The sequence below is a fragment of the Scomber japonicus genome, chromosome 21, assembly GCF_027409825.1.
Source record: "Scomber japonicus isolate fScoJap1 chromosome 21, fScoJap1.pri, whole genome shotgun sequence".
NCBI lineage: Eukaryota > Metazoa > Chordata > Actinopteri > Scombriformes > Scombridae > Scomber > Scomber japonicus.
Window position 1 is genome coordinate 17,344,746 of NC_070598.1, and position 23,130 is coordinate 17,367,875.

Consider the following 23,130-nt stretch of genomic DNA (forward strand, 5'->3'; position numbering starts at 1 on the left):
TCAGTGCTTCTGAACTCTGAAATTCACGCTGCCGCAGACTACACACATCCATGTTTCACTCACACAATCCCAGAGACCCCCTGCTCCCTCATCCAGGTCTGGTTTAATGGTGCGTGACATTCAGCTGCGGGTCACATCACAGCCCAGGGTTCAGTGTGAGTGAAGCTGCAGTGCCGCCTGCACACTTGTCAGTTGTAGGCACACTAGTACACTGGTAGGCATTAATAAAATCATTCATCACTAGAACTACAGGCAAGGTGAGAAAATCTGATCATCTCACATATACTTTATGGCATTAACAGGATTTATTTGCAGGCATCGAATATGACTGTATTTTAATTGATTAAAATACCTCTGTTTATTTATCAGATTAAATTGATTGAATTGGTAAACAGCCTAAATATATTATATTTTGTCTGTACTCTACGGTATAAGGTATGGTTTTTAGAAACACACACACATGCAAACACACATTCACACACACACACACACACACACGCATACATACTCATTTTCCTTGCACCTCTCGGCCTTCAAAGCCATCTGCATTTACAGTCTGTGGGGCTCTTTAAGAGGAATAAAGCTGATATTTACTGTGGGCTTTCATTGAGTGTAAAGGCCCAGATTTGTGGTGCCCATAAACCACATCTCCCCTTCCTGCCTGTAAAAATTTAATGCCACACAGCTACCGCTGAGCTCCGGCTCCCATGAGGCTTCCATTCATTTCTTTTTCCCTTTCCCTGACAGAGAGAAGATGTGGGAAGAAATATAGTCCCCATATCATACTTATTATACTAATATGTACTAATAGTTACTAATTAAAAGTCTGTTACGACACTCTAGTGTCTTTGGGAGTATTCCAGTTGGGGTAGTGAAAAAAATATAAAAGCACGTAATTCAGACGGTTTTATGACTCTCATTCATTAAAGAAATAGTTCAGCATATCGAGAAATAAACTACAGCCAGCAATGTGCTAACTTAACTAACACCACTTACCAGCATCTCTAAAGATCACTAATTAAAAGGTTAAATCTTATTTGTTTAGTCAAAGTGGTGGTTATATTTGGGGATTATTTGCCAAACTATTTCTTGGTGCGGGTGTAGTGACTACCTGGACTGTTATCTATCTTAACAAGCTGCTACCTTCTGCTTATACCATTTATGCCAAGCTTCACTAACCAGCTGCTAACTGTTGATTTAGTCTTACCAGAAAGACATTTTACAGAATGTCAAACTATTGGACACAGAGGACATTATCATGAACTGTAGTTTCACCCGCTTCATAAAGAGCAAGTATTTTAATATAAAGTGGGAAAAAAGCTCTTTTCAGGACATATTAATGTGAATGGCACTGAGCTCTGCTCCCATTTTACAGCAGCTTACCTAACAGTGTTTAACCTGGAAATGTTTCTCTATGAGTAGACAAACATCCATTTGACCATGTGACACTAAAACTCTCCACTGAAACTAATTCACATTGAATTCATTGAGGTGGGGCCGTCGATGCTGGTTCTCCACCCTGTCTATTCAATAGCAGGGGAAACACTGCTCCTTACTGAGCTTCGGCACTGTAGCTCTTTAACAGTGAGGCTTTCGATACACTGTATGAGTCCTGGGCTGATATTAACCCTTCACTACACTACCTGCCATTCATTAAGCCTCAAAAACACTTTAACCAGCACCTCTGTCAGAAGGAAAAGGCTATAAATTATATTTATCACATCGTTCCGAAAATACAAGAATCAAATGGTGCCAATTCAGACTTTATAGCAAGGGTGTTATGTGAATGAAGTGTGTGTGTGTGTGTGTGTGTGTGTGTGTGTGTGTGTGTGTGTGTGTGTGTGTGTGTGTGTGTGTGTGTGTGTATGTGTGTGACATATGACATTAAAAAGTAATTTCAAGCCCAACAGACCACAATCTCTCAGACCGCCTCGCTGTAATTCTATAGTTTCCTCCAGCAACTTCACAAATCAGGACTCATTTTGGAGCAAGGAAAGATTGCATGTTTTACAGTAGCAATTACATGAACTCCCATAGAGGTGGTGGTGACAGAAAACTTAGGTTATACAGTATAGCCCAATGTTTAAAATAAAATCTGCGTCCTCAACCCGGAAGAAGGAAGGAGAGAGTCCCAACGCCCATGAAGACATGAGAGAATGTCACTGTTGTCCCTGACGTTTTCTCCTCTCCTCTCCTTCCATCCCTCCCTCCAAGCACTACTACTGAAGTTTATCTTTCTTCCTGTCTTTCATCACAGAGGTTATTAAACCCTGCGAGGGAGCTCCGCCATGTCTAATTACTCCAACGGTAAACAAAAGGAGGTCGGGTGGGGAAGGAGCGAGGAGAATGAGGAGGAGGCGGGAGGAGAGGAGAGACAGATGAAAAAACACAGCTGGCCGAGAGCCGTGTTATTATAATTCTTTAAGCGATACTGTTAGCGTGGTCAGTCTTTTAGCTGCACAGCTAATGACTGGCTAGGCCTAATTACAGGCCGCCTGTGCTGTGCTGGGACGTGATATTCCTTCCCCGGATGGTTGTTAACTTCCCCCACAGCCAAAGCCCAACCTGACTCCCATTACCTCCCCGGCCTTCTTCGCCCACAAAACCCCAAATTACCTTTAAAGGTGTTGTATTGTTCTTTTGGCAAGGTACACGGCAGCGTTTTCCACTCCACACAGCTCAGGCACACCCAGAGGGGGTGGAAATATCAAAAATATTCATACATTGTTCTCATAAGTCACAATTCAAGATAATGTGTAAATGACTACTAAACTAAACAAGGGAACAAGACATTAGACTAAAACTGTGAGTAAAAAAGTGTAAAAACAGAGCTGATTCATTACTCATATAATCACACCATTATCTAAAAACTAATGCTGCAGAAATTTATTTGGCTGATTTCGTCCTCTTGTGTCATCTGGAAGATATTTAATATCACGTCGTTTTAAATCTAGCTCGCAAAATTATGAAAATGAGAAAATAACAAGGCCCAAAAGCCTTGCAGGGAATACAGCTGGGAGTATGTAGATTTCCCAGTTAAAAGCTTGTTTTATATCCCTCGCACACTGAGAAAGGCGTTTTAGGAATTTATGACAAAGCAAAGCAGTGCGGCCAAATTCCTAAATCTAAATGAAAATGGACAAAAATAGTTCTCCAGTTGTCAGTTGCACTCAAAATGAGGACAACCTAATAAAAAGAGATGCAGTAAAATCAGTGCACCACACAGGTCAGGAGTGTGCAATTTGGGCAGAGGATAAAATCTATTTTCAGAATACACACAGTAACTCATGCTGAAAAAAAAGGTTTTAAAAAGCCTCTACAGTGAGTGGAAGCTAGTGCACACTAAAGCAATTAAAAACAAACACGTTGCTGCCTCCGGCCTTAGATCTCATGTTTTTTTGGAAAAAGCATCAGGGTGAATTATCGGTGAAATGCTCCTTTTAAATGAAGCTGCAGTGACTTGAACTGATGTGCTGAAGCTCTGCAGCTCCGTGCCAAACAGAAACTCGGGGACAACATTCACATTTTGTTTCTCCCTACGAGAGCTCCACAAGACGGATGCTCTCCCCATCCATCCTGTCCTCCTCCCTGTCTCTGGAGTGAGTGATGCGGTATTGAAACCATATGCCCTCCTGAATTCCTCACGGATCCTCCCATCCCGTCCAATCCCAGCAGTCCTCCTCTGGCCACGGACACTCTGCTGTCGCGAGGGGGGCCTCCCCGCTTCCTGTGTAGGATCTAAATATTTACACTCCCCGTCGTCCCGAGTGGCGAGGCGGAGAGGTCTTGATGTTTTGGGTTATGTAAAGTCCAATCCTCCAGGACACATATTTAACAGATTGTCCTTGTTAGAGCAGAATTTTTGAGCAGATTCACATCAGAGAAGGTTTTCTAATTCTCCTGATACAGACTGGGACACTAAAGCAAACTACAGACAACCTACTATCTGAACAGTTTGCTTATAAAGGTAGCTCAGTTTTATGTAACAGCACTTAACTCTTTCTTTAATTGTTAATATATTTAAATGTGACATGAAGGAGAGCAGGGATGACATTTGTTACACATGGTGGGTACTTTAGCCTTCTGATTCACTGTGTACCTCAGTATCACTGTGTCTTCAAGACATCCTGATTTAAAGTCTGAAGATATCCTAGGACATCTCAAGCCAAAAGTGACAGCTGGGTAAAAGAGAGTAGAGGTCTGGAGCCAAAACTGAACATGTGGTACACCCTAGCTGTCCTGCAGCATAACAAATTTTGAGTCTTTGTTCTCTGTTATGTCAGCCAAAGCTTTCATCTAATGCAATTACTGAGAAAAGGCCCTGCAGGAATTTAACTTACAACCTCTTGTGTTAACAGCAGCGTGCTGTAACCTACTGAGAAGCTGAAGGAGATGCACTGAACAAACAGAATATAAAGCCAACAAATCTCAGCAAAAGACTTTCAGGGAGCAGTAGAGAGAGCACACCCAGCTTGTCCAGCAAATACTTCTGTACCATGCAGATGGTATAGCAATTAAATCGGTTAGCAGAAAAAGCAAAGCAAAGGTAAATCGCTTCCCAGGTAGCTGGCCAAGTCGGGCCTTCTGCAGCTGTGTGTCAGCACACTAAGCTGTGTTTTGGCAACAGAGGACCAAAACTGAGCCGGCTCTGTCCCAGTCTGGCTGCCAGATTTGGCAAAGTTTTGGGGTTCCAGACTTGAGCCGTTATGGCTGAGCCTCAACTACAGTTAGCAGCACTGTTGCTAATTTTTAAAGAGTCTCACTTCCAGCACAAATAGAATTTGGCTGATTCTGGCACGTCATTTATCACAAGGCTGACACGAGTCCCACAAGCAGGTGTGGCAAATACAGGCTGCTGTTGGGCCAAACAATTTTGGCTACCTGAAGGTTAGCCGACACACAGCTTTATATGAGATATTTAAATACAGCAATAAAACTGTATGTCCTGTGTAGACATTATTATGTACTTTCCTAAACACAGTTTTAATTATTTTACCATTTGTAGAATCAAGTTTACGAGGTTTTAGGCTGACATCCATGACATAAATCCAAGGTACACTATTACAGTAAAGTAGGTAGAAGTTACACAATGTTATGATACTCGAATGGTAGCATTCAGTCCCATTGCAGAAAATAGTGTGCCCTTTATATAGAGAGCTGGAAAGTTCACCTTTTTATTAAACCTAAACATGATCTTTGACTAAACAGTTTTCATTGCCTAGTTTATTTGCCACAACCATAATCTTTCCCTCATATTAAACATAGAGAGAGACAAGAATTTCAAAATATATTGGACTTAAAAAAAGGTATATGTTAATCCTTAGAAATATACATTATATACCTTATATTTACTGCTGCACACAGCGCTCTCCTGTGAATCAAAGCTTTGAGGCGTAAAGGCTTAGTACTAGCATGATGCTTCATCTGTCAAATTAGCCAAGGAGAAGACAGATATTAACAGCAGGCTCACTGAGAGCGAGCTTTATGTGCTGCGGTAGTCACACAATAAAGCTTCACAGGACCAGCTTAGCTTTAAGCGCTATAAAGGCTGGCCAGAATTACACAGCAGGTGAAACGTGGGCGGATTAGGGGTTGATTTAATTTGCGGAGCTCATAACATCAAGCTTATACCTGCTCATTACATCATCTGCTGAGTTGAGTAGGAAGAGGAGCGTGGGGGACTGATGAGGAGGATGAGGTCACCTGTCAAGATGATTCATCGTCTGCGTCTTTAATATTTACAATACTGTATAGTTCGGCTTTGTGTGTCTGCCATTAAGTGCTGTTGCCCAACCTTTCTACTATATTATCAAATCTTTAAGTCCTTTCTGATCTATGCTCTCTAACACCACCCATATATCTCATACTCCAGATTTTCCTCATTTACTTTAGTCTTTTTAGCTCAACAATGAAGCCAAACCAACCATCCAATCACTCAGCCTGTCTGGAGAAGTGCCATATAAATCCCCTTCATAAATAACACATCATATATAATGCTCTGAAAAATATCGTATTCACTGCTCAAGATGCAGTTTCTGGGTTAGATTGCAATACTCTTAATCCATACACAGAAACTAAAGTTTAAAAAAAAGAAATTTTTGGACATCATCACTGGGCGAGGATTTTCATCTGACAGGGGCTGATTAAAGAGATCCAGCAGAAGTCAGGTTCAATTTATCAAGTATCCCAAAGAGGGATACTTCAAACACATGCTGCCCATCCACTGCTCTCAACAGGTTAGCCATCAGTTACAGATGTAGTGAGGTTAGGATGCGCTCTTTTTTTTTAAACGTCTGCTTGTGTTCACTGTTGTGCTTTGTGATGAGGTCAGTTGAGGTTCAGTGTTTGTGTAGCGGACGTCAGACTGACCTGCTGGGCCGGGCCCTCTGGATCCATCCTGTGGTTGGGTGGATCGGTTGCGGTTCTGCTGGCGACGTTTGCCGCCGCCAGGGGAGCGGGCGGTGCGGATGTGCACTTCGCTGACTTTAAAGAACGCCACCATGAAGGGCTGCTTCTCCAGCGCGCCGTCACGCCCAACGAGCCCCGCCTCTTTGGAGCTGATGCTCTGCCCTGTTTCAAAAGACACAACACACACTCATTATATGACTTTTACTTTTAACTACGAATCATTTCTTTTCTTGTGAATTGTGCTGTAAAATAAATCTATTATTTATTTATTGTCTTACCACTGCTGGTCTCCACGCTGATCTGCAGGCCTAGGTTGTGCACTGGGCTCATCACCCACAGGTTGCTGGTGGCGGTGATGTCAAACTCCAGCCAGCCCTCTTCAGCAGCCCACAGCCTGCGAGACTCCAGCAGGAAAAGGTCTGCCTCTCTGGTGGAACATCAAACAAGTTAAACATCAAAATTGACTCCTATACACTCAATGTTTCCCATGCCATTGTCGATTCACCCCTACTAAAAGAAACAAAATGTTTATTTGTGGTATTTAACTTATTTATGTGCACTTGTTTCATTTCAGCTCAGCATGAGAGTCTCTACTGTGTTTTGCTGTCATTTATGATCATGCTAGTTTCTCTCCTCTGCACTCTGTGTTTCACTGGGGGCGGGGCTTAGTCCTTTGACACACAAATAGAGCGGAACAGAGGAGAGACAGACAGTGGAAGAAGAAATGCTGCACAGTTTTTGGACGTCAGGAAGCAAATTTGTATTTCTGTAAACCTTCCAAAGGTTGAGTAACATTATCCTCAGCTGTGGCCATTGCAATTTTCTGGTGAGTTTGGCTACAACGGGTTACCTTTGGTTGGCCTGGCATGCGTCACTCAGAAAATAGCCAATAAGAAGAGATGGGCTGCTCTATGGATTGTACATTTGTAATACGGTGCTTTTTTGTAAACACAGAATATTAACTGGGGAAAGAGCAAACACAACCTCTTTAAAAAGACAATCCTGAAGGACTTCCAACACCATGATTGCCATGGTCACAGTTTGATGAGATCATTCGTTCCCCTCTCAAAATTATTTCTTGACCAGAGCTCCACTGTCCTTTAAGTTTGCCACAACTTCAAGGTTTTTAAATAAAGTTCTGACAGAGCTGTCAGGTTTGATCTGTTCATTTAAATTAGGTACATTTGGGTTTTAAAAAATGTAGATGGAAGTTCATTTTTTTTAAGGATTGGAGGTTAGTTTTAAATTGGACCATGATTAAAAAGGTTGAGTTAAGATCCTACAAACCAACTTTTTAAAAAGGACATGAAGACAGAGTTCATGAAATACAGAGAAACTGCTACACATTTGATTAAGCACCAAAGAAGAGAATGTACGTGGGGAGACAAAAACGGACACGTTTGAGAAGTAGCAGAGCACATATCTTACACAGAGAGAGGGGGAGAGTGTATAAAATAATAACCAACATCAGAAAACATCAAAACTACATAAAAAAAGAAACAGAATATGATTTAAAGTGTCTGCTGTGCTTTAGTCTGATCATTTGCTTTATGTAGTTGCTGCGCAGTATAGTCTTATTATAGCTCAGAGCAGCAGAGATCTACCACTTTAAGAACTCAAGAGAAACACAGGAGCTCTCGGTTCGTATCAGGGTAACAGTATCATAACAAAATGACAGGAAGATGAATAGCAGCACTCAACAGAAAATGCACCGTATTCTTCTCCACTGTAGATTTGACCATAAGGTCCACCTCTCTGAGGGACAGGGGAAAGGAAGGAATTAAATCTTTGGTATCAGGCTACAGGTGTGTTAATATCATTGACAATGTTTTGTGAGACTGAAATCAGGATTCAAAATGGAAGATGTCAAACAGGGATAGAGACTAATATGACTGCAGAGAGAGAGCAGAGGAGATGTGAGGAAAAGACAGAGTGTGAGTGATAAGAGGGCCTGTCCTCCCACTGTCCCATTACAGTAGTAATAACACAGCATCAGGTCTGTCGGACCCTCCTCCCAACCTGACATCAAAGCCTCACAATCATCCAGGTGTTCGGAGAATGCCCCTGCAGTCATGCATCAGCAGAGCCTCTTTATTGGTCATTAATGAGAGTGTTTCTGACAGCTTCCGTATGAGCCTCTAGTCCCTGTTTTCCCCTCACACACACACACACACACACACACACACACTCTACCCTGCTGCTAAGTTCACACATTTGTCACAGCATGAGCAAGCGTACCAGTGTTTCCGACTCATCGTCACAGCCACCGTTTGCCTGACGATGAACTGCAGGGGGTCCATCACAGAGCCGCCTGCAGGGCGAAGGCTACTGAGAGCCTACTGTAAAACTTCTTATTGACTGACTCCTTAAATGAACTGGAATAATAAGGTTAAAGGTCAAAGTTGTCTTTTTTTGCTACAATAAATCTCCTTTATAAGTCTTGTCAGTAGCTGTTGTTAAAATGTAATGCAATGTGGGAGAGTGTAGGTCAAAGCTAATGTGCTTTCATCTTTTAAACTGCTGAGAAGGCATATTTGTAAGACTGTAAAAGCAATATGCGAGTAGGACATCTGGAGGGAAGGGATCAGGGAAGAGCTCTCTGTCTGTACACCTAAGCGTTTCAAGAATCAGAATAACGGCAATATTCCATCTAGTAGGAGTTGAAGTTTGTGAGTAAGACAAGAGAGGAATGAAATCACCCTCTTTGGTACAGTATAATGGCTGGCAAAATGCTGCTGAATGGGTCTTGGTCAGTAAAAACAGCATTCGCAGCAACCTGCCCTTTCTCATTCAATGTCAGACCTGCCACATTTTTGGCATTGTAGTTTCTCACATTCCTTGCCTGCTGTTAGCGAAACCGCCCCAATCAAATGAAAAGTACAAAGGGTGTCAGGCTAATTAAGCACTCTATCATTATGGCTTAGAGTCAAAACAGGAGTCAGGTTTTTACGGGAAGGAGGGGCACAAGAAAGTTAATAGGCTCCCCGCTGATTGGGCGATTACAAAGGTACAGTTTTGTTAAAAAAGCAGAAAATTAGAAAAACAACAGCAAAGCCTTTATAGAGCAAATAACTGTTTACTGCTAGGTTTTACTTTTTCTCATATTGTTGCCCATCAATCTTCAGGAGATACTTTCAGAGCAGTTAATTAAACGTCCATATTAATGACGAGACTATAAAGTAAGTCGATTGATTTAGTCTCTGAATGCATGTTGCACCTTTAATTCTCATGAAACGTAAAAAACAGAGGGAGAAATCTTTCTCTACCTGATAGCACACCATCCAGGCTGTAATTTCCTTCAAGGTAGTAATACAGAAATTGGAGATATATGGGCCCTTTAATCTCTGAATATCTCCAAAAATAAAAGGCTTTACCTCCAGGCTAGGGAGTACAAACCACCCATTGTAGGGATAAAGGAATGCAGCAAATAAGTAGCTTTTGATACCCGTAGAAACCTTCTGACAGACAGAAAAATATACTCTGCAAACATCTAGAGCTGAAGGTGTTAAACTTGCTCAATCTGAGGACTTCAGCATGGATCCGTTTTATCCCGGGATTGCAGTCTGAGAACATTTGGTGTTAAGAGACCCCACCCAAAGGTATTTCTGTTTCTTGATGTTACTCAACACAAAATAACATATTAATCATGTGTAATGGCTCTCCATACATCTACAGCTTTACAGTCTATACATAAAGAAAGGCTGGCACACAGTAACTTTGATGTGTGTGTTCACTGATAAACAAAATATACCCGGCGATATCAGATGTTGGCCTAAAAGTGTATATCAGAAATTCTCTTCATGTTAGTATTGGTTCGCACTGGGGGGGCTTCATAAAACACAAATATCATTCAGAAATCTTACTGGATGTTTATCTACCCCTGTAGACGTAATGTAAATGTTTGGCATGTATTAGCTGTGCTCATTTGGGGGACCGGAGGATTTTTGAAGCTGTGCTATTTCTGTAAGACGTGGTTTTGCTTGATTTTACATGATAAACATGGTGAGAGCCCAGAGTCTGTGTAACACACGGGGAGAACTTTTTTTTCAAATCATACTCTTTAACCTTCAGTATCCAGAAAAAGGTTGACTGAGCATGCTTTTTTCAGCAATACATTACTTTAAATTGTAGTTCCAGTGTGAGACCCAGTGTAACTCTAGTGTATCAATGCACACAAATCCCAGATCCCAGAGTTTCTAATGATGCAAAACACATCATGCTGAATATTGGGAACAATTGTATAAAATCTTTGATATTTCCATTTGATATAAGGATGCACCCACAAGAATCCTGGGCTTTATAATCTAACTTAATGTATTTAAAGCAGAAACTACAGTATAATCCACATGCTTATAACTGTGGGTTTGTGTTACCTGTCAGGGTGCTCCTTGACCACCTGGTAGACTTTGAGCAGGAAGGTGTCGTTGCGGAAGGCGCGGCTCACACACTCCTTGTAGAGGCGGAACTCGGCTGCGGTGATGGCCTCGCCCTCGGGGATCTGCGAGAGGTTGAACTTAAACTCCTTGTGGTGACGCCGCTGTGGAGAGAGCTCCCTGTCGTACTCCACTATGGGATGGAAACACACACAAACACACACACACACACACTGGGTCACAACTTTATCAACAAAGAGAAAGAAAAAGACCTCTCTTTAAATAAAGTTAAACACTGGTATGCTTTTGCATTTCCTTACTACTGTTCATGTTGTTTGATTACATTTTACACTTTATACAAATGAGAACTTCCATTTTCAGAATATAGGGATAAATTACATATTTACAAACAGGGTTTCCGTGTAAATATACAGTAGTGAGTGATGAGCGGATATTCTTTTCACAGACACTGCGCTCAGATCAACCATGAAAGCCTTTAAAACCATCACATGTGATTTATACTTAAACGTCTAATAGGTTTTGTGGTTTCCAGTTTTCCCTAAATAAACTCCTGTTATCGTCAGTCCGAAGCAAAAGCCCATGATTTTTTTTTTTTTGTCGGTGGCAGCAGACCTAGAGACATTCTGAGACCACTTCTGACAGCGTGAAATGACAAAAACCAACAAATGCGCTCCCTCCTCTGCTTTTAAGTACAATATGCGCCATAATGATAATGTGCTCTCTGGGGAATCGGTTCCTGTTTCAGCTGGAGGTTTTTTTCTCCCACAGCAAAGGGCCAGCAGAGTCAGTCGACGAAGGACACCGAGCGAGAAGGGGAAAATGAATAAAGAGGGGCATGTCGAATGCAATTAGAAGGTCGTGCACAGAAATACCCTGGTAAGCATAAACAGTAGCTAAAACCTCAGATATGTGCTATATTCTGCAAAACACACACAAAAGTAAAGTAGTCTAACTTAATTGCTTGAGCATCCAAAACACACATCAACACATTCTTACTATTCTTGCTCCATCACACTCTTACTGATTTAAATACGTTCTTGTATGCTACACACAACCACATACACACAAACATACATACACTGTCATCATCTCCATGCCAGTTTCCTCTCAGTGCAGTGAGGTCCAACAGGCTGCGGCTTCACCACCACAGAGTGCAGACTGACTGAGAACCAACACTGGATTTATACAACCGACTAAGTTATTCACCTGCAGTGTACCAAACATAGATATTCATCATTATACATTGTCTACTCTGCAGGACTTAAAGGAATAGTTCAACAGTTTTGGGAAATGCTTATTTTAAAATATGTTGACAGCATGAAGCTGCAGCTAAGTTTAGCATAAACCTGGAAACAGCTAGCCTGGCTCTGCTAAAGGTAACTATGTGTGAGAAGTCTTTGTGACTACATAAATGCAGGCTGCACTAGAAACATCTTCCTACATTATCCCAACACATGGCTTTATGATTAATTGTGTCCAGAAGTATCAGCGGTATTTAATAAAGTATATAACTGAAGTAGTCAAAAAAAAAGTCACATTTTGATTTTTTTTAAAGAGCTATTATATTTAGAAGATTAATTTGGGTACTTTTACAGCCCAAACCTGAGGTAAGAAAAATGTATTTTTGTACCTGAGCCAGGCTTGTTAAAACTTTCTGGTAATTTTATGATGTGGGGACCCACCCAAAATGGACCAATGACACATTTTGTTCCCCGAGTCACAGCTGAGGAGAAAATTGTGTTGATGTGGGAATACTGGAACCAATCAGACCCTCTCAAAAGTGCCAGCCCCACCTCATACCCACACCCAGGAAGGTCAAAGCTCCCCTCGTCCCCAGCCGTTTGCAACTTATATAAATGCCAAACTTAAGTAACAAACCGAGCAGAAAAGGCAGGGAGGGAAGGAATGTCTGTCTAGTTTCATAGGATTTCTGAAGAACTCCAATTCTGAACCACATATTGCTGCAACTCGGTCAAAACAAATTATGGTAATTGAAGCATCTCAGTTTACGACTCAGCAGGTCCGGTCTCTCTTACACTTCAAACACTTCTCAGAGGAAAGGACACCACCTATAGAGAATGAAATGTTATTCCCATCAGTGTCCCTGTGTCTTCTATCAGATATGACAGTGACCATTTCATCATCTTACTCCATGAGCTGCCCACTCACACTCACACTCACACTCTCACACGCGCACACACACACACACACACACACAGATGTTGCAGTAACTGTGTGTGATATCTGGGCTTGTGTTGAAGGGTAGATAAATCAGCTAAACTTTGTGTGTGAGAGAGTGTGTATGTGTGTGTGTGTAGGCCTTGAGCAGAGGTCATGGTACTCTAAATGACTTTACAACACTCCTTCCAACACCCCCGGGCCTGAAGACCAACAGCTTGAAATTTTATATTCCCTCCTAAAGAATCTACTGACTTTTTGGCACGAAAGCTCTTTGATAAACTTCGTGTAGGTGGTGAGAAGGTCAGGAGGAGTTTCACATGTATGTATCGAATATTTATTACATTTGCTGCAAAAATACAATAGTCAGATGTACAAAATATCCAGCACCTGTACAGATAGTGATAGAGAGGGTTAGGGTTAGGTAGTGACAATCTCAGCATCTTACCAAACAAAGCTAAGTTAACTTTGCAAATGCTACTTTGTAATCGCACCAGTTCCAGTAATAAATGAAACAAGATATAAATAGTGTACAACTGCTGTTACAGTGTAGGTAAATATATTAGTCTTAAAGGGCACTCAAAGTAATCCTACACATGCTCACTTTGCTTACCACAATTAGCACAACTCAACTTATGAAAACAGTCAATTTGTATAATGTTTTCTGTGGCTGGCAAAGATTAGTTTTGTCAAATCTGAGAAAATGACCCTGATGATGTCACGGTGACATCATCGAGATTATGTCTGCTTGAGCTTGAAGATTTAACGTTGGTAAAAGAAAGCTTGTATTACAAATAGCAGGATTGGCGTTTGAAAAGCATGTGTGTTTAATGAAAAGATGCTATATGTTGCATTGTGTGTAAAATGTAGAGTTTTTGGAGGTTGACCAATAGTAGTGACTAAAATTCAGGATATGTTGGTCTCTGCTGCTTCAATTCTGATCATCCACTTTACAGAAATATAAATACAAAATCAATTGAGTAACTATTAGGTTTGCTGCCATTTTATGTTTGTTAATGTCTTTTTGAATAGGAAATATTGCAGCAATGAGAAATTCTTAACATCTACAATTTGTGTCATATGATGTCAAAGCAGCATATTTGAAATGTTGTGTAAGGCCAGTTGCACATGCACAGACTTAGTATAGCCAGTCTTTTAGTAGACAGACCCAGTGACGCAGTAAGAGGTTTCAAAGCCTTGATGGGAAGATAATAACGTGTTCACCCATTTCCTTTTAGTGTTTCATTTTATTCTTCGTATTTCCTGTAAAATGTGACAAAATTTTATAGGATGAGTGAAAACGATTCTGGTCTGGAAGAGAAACTGTTTTCACTGAGGTGAAAGATGTATGTACTGATTTCAAGAGGCTTTAATGAAATTCACAGAGCACTTTTCATTGATTTTCCTCACTGAAAAAAATCTCAGGGCTCTCCTGAGCTCACTCAACGAGTCACGAGCCGGTTCAAGTTCAAATCCATCATTTTTTAAATCTCAAGAGAGGGGATCTGTTTTGAACAGCCACCAGATGAAGGCAAACAATTAAAAGCATGAAATATTTAGATAGCTGTAGTCTCACATCTCACATAATCATACTTTATCACTGCAGTCCTCTGCGAAGTGGCCTGGGAGTCACGGCCATAAGTAACATTCCAGCTGCTTCTCCACCTTCTCAGCCTGAAATTCGATTGAAATCCACCGAGGGTCGCATCTAAAATCAAAGGGAAGTCTTCACACGACGCGTACAGGGAGCACAACCTCTGTAATAATCTACCATGACGTGAGCTTTGAGACAGGAACACACAGAAGGGAAAAGGGATTTAGATTTGGATGATTCAGAGAGGGATTCATTCCGAGTGATTCTAAAGATGGGAAAAAAGTGATTATCTTAGTGATTTGGTACAAACTGTGCACAAAGGAATTTGCAGGAAAACGTGTCATACGTGTGAACGCTAATCTGTGAGTGTGCTTTATGGCTTTATTTTATTACCACCCACCCATCTTTAGTCATGACTTCCTGAGAATATTCACCCAAACACACAATATGACGAAGTTTATATTTATCTAAACAGTTAACTGTTAAAGCTGATAATATCAGGGACTTTCTGTGATGATTCACTCAAACAATGAGACACAGGGGGTAAAGTGAAAGAAAAGAGAGGGTGAGCAATACATGGGAGGATATAAATAGGAATATATATAAAGGAAAAGAGAAAGAGAGAGAGAGAGAAAGCAAAATAGAGAAATAGAAAAAGAAAGAAAGAAACAAACAAACAAACAATTGAAAGAAAGAAAAAAGAAAAATTGAGAGAGAAAGAAACAAATGAAGTACTGTAAGAAAGAAAGAGATAAATTAGTTTTATTGGAGAAGACGTTTGTTTGAAAATGATAGATGTGTGATGAAGTTGAATGGAAAAGACAAAAAGCATAATTTGTGTGTCAATAAAAAAAGCCTTTGTGTCGGTTAAAATAATACAAGTGAACACAATGAGAGGAGGAGAAGTGAATAAGATGACAAGACCAGACGGAGAAAGACAAAGTTGGTGTCACATAGATGAAGATGGAAAGGCCGAAGGGACAAGAGACATAGAGGGAGAAGAGACAGTCTGGGATGCAATGAGAGGAAGAGAGTGACAGACAGAGAGTGAGAAGGACGATTTGCAGATTCACTTGGACGCTTTGATAGGAGCTGTTCTCTCGTTTCCACCTGCGCAACATCTGGCTCTGCTACGCTGTTCCTACTGCTGTAGGTATTATAGCAACCCCCACACACGCACACATGCACTCACACACACACACACACACACACACACACACACTCACACACACACACACACACTGACCTTAGGAATCTTATATACAGTCTGCTCACATTCTTAAAATTGAAAACTGCTTTATAACCTTGTTTTGTGAATATGACTACAAATTAAATAATACAATTTCGAGCATAAAAGCAATCTCTGAGAAATCTCAAAGAAATCTCAAAGTCTAAAATGGCTAATAAGTCAAGTCCCATCTGCAATCATATTCTCATATGATTATTATTACGTATGAAATGCTTGCTCCAAATCAACAGACTGAGTCAGCAGGCATATAATATCCCATTTCTGTCACTGGACTATGCATTGTTTGAAAAAAAACTGAAAAAAAATCTTTAAAAGGCTTTAATAGAGCTGAACTCACAGTTCAACCCTCGTAAACACAGACTTGAACTTCAGCATGTAAGGCTTTTTATGAACTGAGATGCATGCCCCTTTAAGAAGCAAAGGAAGGGAAAAAAGGGAAAAAGGTGCTGAAAGAGAGACAAGTGAGCAATCTTTGAGCCAGAAGGTTGTCTTTGTGAGGAGAGGTGGGCGGATGAGTGGACAAACAGGCAGACAATACAGAAGAAGAGACAAAAATGAATGTGACGGTGATTGATAACGACAACCTCTGGAGTAAAGATAACAAAAAAACAGCAACCGCAACAAGTTATTTAATAAACCTGAAGGATAGCACAAGCCCTCTGCTGGACCCCCTACAGTTTTCCTGTGGAGGATGCAGTCACCCTGGGACTACACTACATCCTGCAACACCTCGACTCCCCAGGAACTTACACAAAGATGCTGTTTGTGGACTTCAGCTCAGTTTTCAACACCATCATCACAGAGGTGCTCCTCACCAAAGTCACCCAGCCAACTGCGGTGGATCACAAACTTCCTGACAGACAGGAAGTGGCAGATGAGGCTGGGAGAAATAATCCAGCACCTGGACAGTCAGCACTGGCGCTCCTCAAGGATGCGTGCTCTGTCCACTGCTCTTTTCCCCCTACACCATGAAACTGCACCTCAGGAGACCCGTCTGTTCAACTGCTGAGATTCTGTCATCAGCCTCATCCAAGACGGAGATGAGCCTGCTGGCCCTGTGGTGCGTTCCCAACAACCTGGAGCTGAACACGCCCGAAACTGTGTAGACTTCAGGAGAAACCCTCCATCACTGTCCCCCCACCATACTCAACAGCATTGTCTCAGATGTGGAAGCCTTCAGGTTTCTGGGTCCTACAATCTCCCAGGACCTGAAGTGGGAGTTGAACATCAACACCGTCATTAAAAAAGCCCAGCAGAGGATGTACTTCCTGCGCCAGCTCAGGAAGTTCAACCTGCCTCAGGAGCTGCTGATCCAGTTTTATACTGCAATCATTGAGGCTTCTCTGCACTTCCATCATTTGGATCGGCCTCCAAACAAGACAGCAACAGACTACAACGGACAGGCGGGTCTGCAGAAAAGATCACCGGTGCCGACCTGCCCACCATCCAGGATCTGTACACCTCCAGAGTCCGGAAACGGGCAGGGAAAATCTCAGCAGACCCCTCACACCCTGGAAATAACCTTTTCCAACTTCTCCTCTATGGCAGGCGATACAGAGCACCATACACCAAAACCACCACACACAAGAACAGTTTCTTCTGCCTCGCTGTCCTTGCCTTGCTTATGAACAGTTAACTCACTGTAGCACTGTGTAATATGCCTGGAACACTATAATACACACTGTACCTACAAATTATATGTATTTATTTTAGTCTAAAATACAAAATGTGTAATACATTTCACTCAATGCTGTATATCTGAACATGCTGTATACTGTTCATAACCACCTACTAGATATATATATATACATACATATATATATACATACATATAACTTTAGTACCATTTAATATCTCATTGCTCCTTGCACTCTTCATTTCTTGTATGTATTGTCTTTACAGTTCACAGAAACAGTTTCACCTGTACAGCATCAGTCTCTGTGTATATTTCTGAAGATTTTTGTGTTGTTGGCACATTGACAACCGACTAAACTGGGAACAAAGATGTAAAGATGTTTGTGATTCTGATGCTGAAAGGGTGTGAGGATGGAGGTATGATGGAAAAATAACAAAATAGAAAGTGAAGGTAGCTATAAGTTGGAGAAGGAAAGATGACTAATTTAAAAAAAATAAATAAACACAAAATAAAAGAAAATAGTTTAGAGAAGAACTGCTGTGTTCTTCGATGTGAAGCAGAAGAAGCAGGACTGTGTAGGAGAGGCCTGGTGGTGGTTGACAGGCTGACTTGTCTGTGGTCAGTGGTCAGCGCTTTGCTCGCACTCTTGATGCCGTCCAGCCAATCCCGTGGAGGGACAGCTGGCTTATGGCCGCCTGCATCAAATCCCTTCCTGCTTTCACTCACACGTCCCACAACCACAGAGCAAAACAACTGACAACCGCCTCCCCTTCACCAAAATGCTCTTTCCACTTTCATTAACGCTATCTGTGATAACGGGAACATTATGGATGCTTGCTTTAAAAGTAATTATGTTATCAGATAATATCTGTCCATTTTAATAAGACGACTATTGAAGATTTTTTTTTACCTCAAAGCTTAATGAGCAATTAACTTTTTAGCTGCAGCCTTGATGCTTTTTATTACTACATCTACCATAGTCAGGCCTGTCACAGTTCTGTGAAGTTTTGCAAGTTTTCAGAATCACATCCCTACTTATACTGCATTTTCAAAAATATATCTTCTGTTGTAGTTTTACTTTTGTATCCAGTTTACGTGTGTTCACATTAATGTAGATTACAGAGAAAAGAACACCTGTGACCCAGATAACAGGCTCTTAAAGGAGCTCTTGTTAGATCTATTAGTAAGATTTTACTGAGTACCAGTGTGATGAGAGACACAGAGAAAAAGACAGCTAAAGTTAGCTCATACTGTCAATTTAAACTGGATTTTCTCATCCTTCCCACAGTTGCTGACATGTAAAACATCCATTCATCCAAATCCCTCTACCTCAGACAGTTGCATGTTAAACCAGTTCAGATGTTTTGTGCTATGGGATATTAAAGTAAGACTACATGAATTATGCTGAACAGCTGCTACCGTAGCCACAATTAGCTTTTACAGGATAATGGTACAATGTATTTCCCTTCAATTCCCAAAATGCTTGAGCTAGACGCTTTAAAAAGGAGGAGAAGAGTCATAAAGTCAGTGAAATGATTTAGAAATGTCAGTTTTACAGCACTACAGTATCTATTTAAAGTATGCTCACATTAGCTAACATTAGCTACCAAACCAAGTAAGGATGTGGCTGCAAAACCACTGTGTTTTAAACTGAATAAGGTTACGTTTCATTTTTCTTTTTTAGACGAAGCGTATAATTTCTCATTTCAAAAGTTACATAGTCTTACTTTAAACAGATCAAATACTTTATTTCTTAAGACTTCTAAAAAAAAATTTAAAAAAGCACATTGAGATCATAATTTCACATCAGCACTGCCATTCAGAAAAATCTGGAGCACACAGACCGTAATTATTTCCTCTGATAAAAAATACACACAAAAAAGCACATACGGAAGCCCGTCCTCACTGCAGAATAAAGCTGCTATGATGAGATCTGGAAGCTCTACTACAAGTTTGTTCTGGTCTAAATGTATGAAAATAGAAGCCTACAGGACTGTCAGGGAAGACAGCACACAGCACAAGATTTCAACAGCAGCACATCAAATGAGATTCAGGGAACATCTCTACTGGAGCAGCTTTGAAGGGATTGTTCAAGAAGTTAAAAATGTGTTTTGCTCAGTCCTGCACATTCAAACCTGCAAGACACCTTTTTGTCCAGAACTACCCCACAATGCAGCAGACAACCCACAGTTTACTTCTTCTACATTCCAACAGGAAATAGTTGATGATAATATTTGGTTTGTGAAACAGTTAAAGTATGATTTAAAAGACATCTTAATGCTCCGGTTTACTGTTCTTTTAGCAGGCTATGTTTGTTTCTTTTCCTCTCGATGTCTCCTTGAAGAAATAGGATGACTGCAGTCCTATTAATGAAAGGAACCGCTGACCTTGTTGAACTAACATGGGAACAAGAGGCCAGTGTTTCTGTATAACAAGCGGAACTTTTCTCTACAGCACAGCAAAGATTACAGTATCTACCCTCATGACCAAGCTTTTATGAATAAAACTTGCCAAAACTGGATCCTTAAGAAAATCTTTGCTTTCTAATTAAATCTCTAATTTACTATATCCCATGACCCGCAACCATCAGAGTGAAGGAGACGTTAAGCGAGAGACGCAGAATGAAAGTGAATGCGGGAAAGGAAAGAAAATCAAAAAGCTGACATTTTCACAAACACCCTTCAATTAAATTTTTGCACACCAAGAACCTGTCAAGATTGTTAAAGACTTTGCGGAGGGCTAAACCAATAAAAAAAATGTTCTGGATGTCCAAGGCATGAGAAGAATCCATCTGTGTTTATGTAATTACAGCCCATAATCTGTCTGTTTTCTCTCTCAGACTTGATGGTTTCAGAGGATAGGTCAGATATCTCTATGTCTTCTATTTATCGTTAATTCCTCCAAAGTACCATCTAATTAAAGGTTTGGCTCGTCAGATTGACTTTCTCAGGACATTTTTGCAGATTGCAAATCTTCGGTGATCACCGCTATTTCATTCAAAAGGAGAAACATCTCATTAAATGGAAAACTTTATGCTGTAAACACATCACTTTCTGTAAAGGCTCAAACCAGCTTTTATACTTCAAACTCTGGAACATTTGGCATCGGAGCGGGGTGGAATGATAAAACAGAGACATTAGTTCAATTTTGCAAAGCTTACAGCGCGAGCACACACACACACACACAACTACACCCACACATACCATAGTAGTGTGATCTGCCCGAGGTGTTGCCACTATGCTTGGCTGCCACCAGGAGCTGTTTTTTGGTCCTTTGTAGTCAGGCAGCTTGTAAGGCAGCTCCTGGGGTCGAGGTATGGACGAAGGGGCTGGGGGTCCGCTGGGAGTCATCATTTGCTTTGAGCAGAGGTGTGTGTGTGTATATATGTGTGTGTCTTTAGAGACTCATCCTGTGCTCTGATCTTCTTCCCTGAACCAGCATCAAAGCCGACACACTGAGCACCACAGGACCAGCCAAGGGCCACTGGCAAGAGTGAGAGTTTATGTCCAATGCAAGTAGGTACACACACACACACACACACACACGCACACACACGCACACACAGACACAGCTTTGTCACCACACACATGGGCACTGACATACACACACAGAGAAATTTAAATGTCAAAGCAAAGACACACATGCATTATGCTATCCCACACACACACACACACATACAAGAAAAAGGGGCGTGTGTGATGCACAGTGTTCACTCGTGGTCCCAGAGGTCAGTGATGTGAGAATTCAGGGCCAGGCAGGAGCATTAGTCCATAGCGAAGATATGAGGCAGCTAGACCAGCCCATTTACAGACTGTCAAGGCCCATTAGCAAACAGAGAACAGCAGCCGACAGTTTTAATCTGTGTGTTCAGCATGAATCAGTGCAGTGATTTCAGTGCATTACTGATTACAGTTTCATGTTCATGACAGACAGCTGAGAAACACCAAGAAATATCTTCAGGACTCAGCGGGCCATGCACTTTCAAAATTAGCAATAAATCAAGTTAAAGTAACGATCTGCGACTATTTTATGGAAATAAATATCCGTTTTGCTAGAAACACAGTGATTTAATCTACAGCCAGGGCAAGACAGTTTTCACGTTTACTGCTCAAAACAGCAGGTGTGGGGCGTCTTTCCTGGGAAAATTCCTCTGGTGCACAGGAAGTGATGCGTTTTATGTTTCAGGCCGGTTTGTTTGGAATAAACTAAAAAAACCTGGTGCAGTAGTTAGCACTAAAAGTTTTGAAAAAAAATCAAAATGAAAAAAAGAAAGAAAATGTACATTTGATTTGTTGTGTCAGACTACAAGCGCCCCGCAGCCACTCAGACTGTAATACATTGTGTATGTGCAAATAACTCAAAACAGACAGCACTTTCTAAGACCCTGACAATTCAAGCAGTAATTTCTCCTCTAGCAAACACACACACACACACACACACACACACACACATATTTATCGGTGGCCTGGATATCCAGCCAGTTCTTCTTCTATTACCTCCCACAGGTTACAGTACATAATGACCTCACTGGACAGGCATCCCCAGGAACAAAGGCTCCATTTGAACCATATAATCACATTTTTCTACAGCCATCATCCTCCATATAATCCTTGAAAAACCATTTGGGTTTCTAAAGGACCATCCAAAACCATGACACATAATGTCAGGCGTACTGTCCCAGGACACACACACACTCACACAGACACAAACACACACAAACTCAGACACATCCACACAGGGCTAGATGTTTTTTGTTCCCACCACCCCTTGCTCTATCATCACTGTGCTGCATTCCATACAAGATGATAAAATGAGGTCTGGACACACATCTATCTTTTTTTTCATTTTGAGATTTTCAGCTAGTGCGCGATGTGTGTGGGTTGTGTGTGTGAGTGTGTGTGTATGTGTCTGACCCTGAGGGTAGGCGGATAATTTGCTGTAATTGCTCCTCTGCTAGGGCTTTGCTAACAGATAGATATCCAAGGTATGACTGTTGGACTTTGTAGTATCAGGATTTTCCATCGATGAGACTGACAGATGAGTGGTAGCAGTCATCAGCTCTCGGTTGAGTTTCTAGTTGATCTCCAAGTAGCTGGAAATGTCATACCTGTGTGTCAATAGGAGATTTTATTCCATCTCGTCAAATGCTCTTATCCAAGATGAAGATGTGGAGGCACTGATACTGTAGCAGTGGGAATTTAAACAGGGAGAAATGTTTTGTTGGGGTATAGTTGAATAGCCGTTTTTCTGTTGATGCATTGTAACAAAAAGTAACATACCGTAACATGAGGTAACAATAAGGTAATGTAACGCAGTGTTAAACAGTGTAAGGTACTGTTGCACTACAAAGGGCTCAACCTTTTCCTTCAACTGTAGTCTGCATACTACGGCAAAAAGCTGAGGCGATCAAATTTTGACACTGTGCAGATCTGAATTTGTGATGCAGTTGTGTTAATCACAAGTAGCCAAGCAAATCTGTCATAATATGACAACAAGGAAGACTAAAGCAACCACCATTCACTCTCACATCTGTAATAACATCAACTGTTGACAAAACCACTGAAAATGTCCTGATAAGTATGTGGGGGAGAACAGGGCGTTGAAATCAGCTGTAAAACAAAAATAAATGTACCAGAGGCTATTACAGCTTGGTAGCATTGGAAATGGATCG

At 41.1% G+C, this 23,130-nt stretch overlaps 1 protein-coding gene across 1 annotated transcript in view; it reads right to left on the reverse strand.

The window, feature by feature from the left end:
* The window catches only part of bmp6 (bone morphogenetic protein 6), a 44,420-nt gene that overhangs the window by 6,726 nt on the left and 14,564 nt on the right, over nucleotides 1-23,130 (reverse strand). Inside the window, exons 2-4 of the mRNA XM_053342674.1 lie at nucleotides 10,782-10,974; nucleotides 6,687-6,835; nucleotides 6,370-6,570 (exon numbers count right to left, since the gene is read on the reverse strand). Coding sequence (XP_053198649.1) covers nucleotides 6,370-6,570; nucleotides 6,687-6,835; nucleotides 10,782-10,974 — 543 coding nt within the window. The remainder of the gene's footprint in view (nucleotides 1-6,369; nucleotides 6,571-6,686; nucleotides 6,836-10,781; nucleotides 10,975-23,130) is intronic.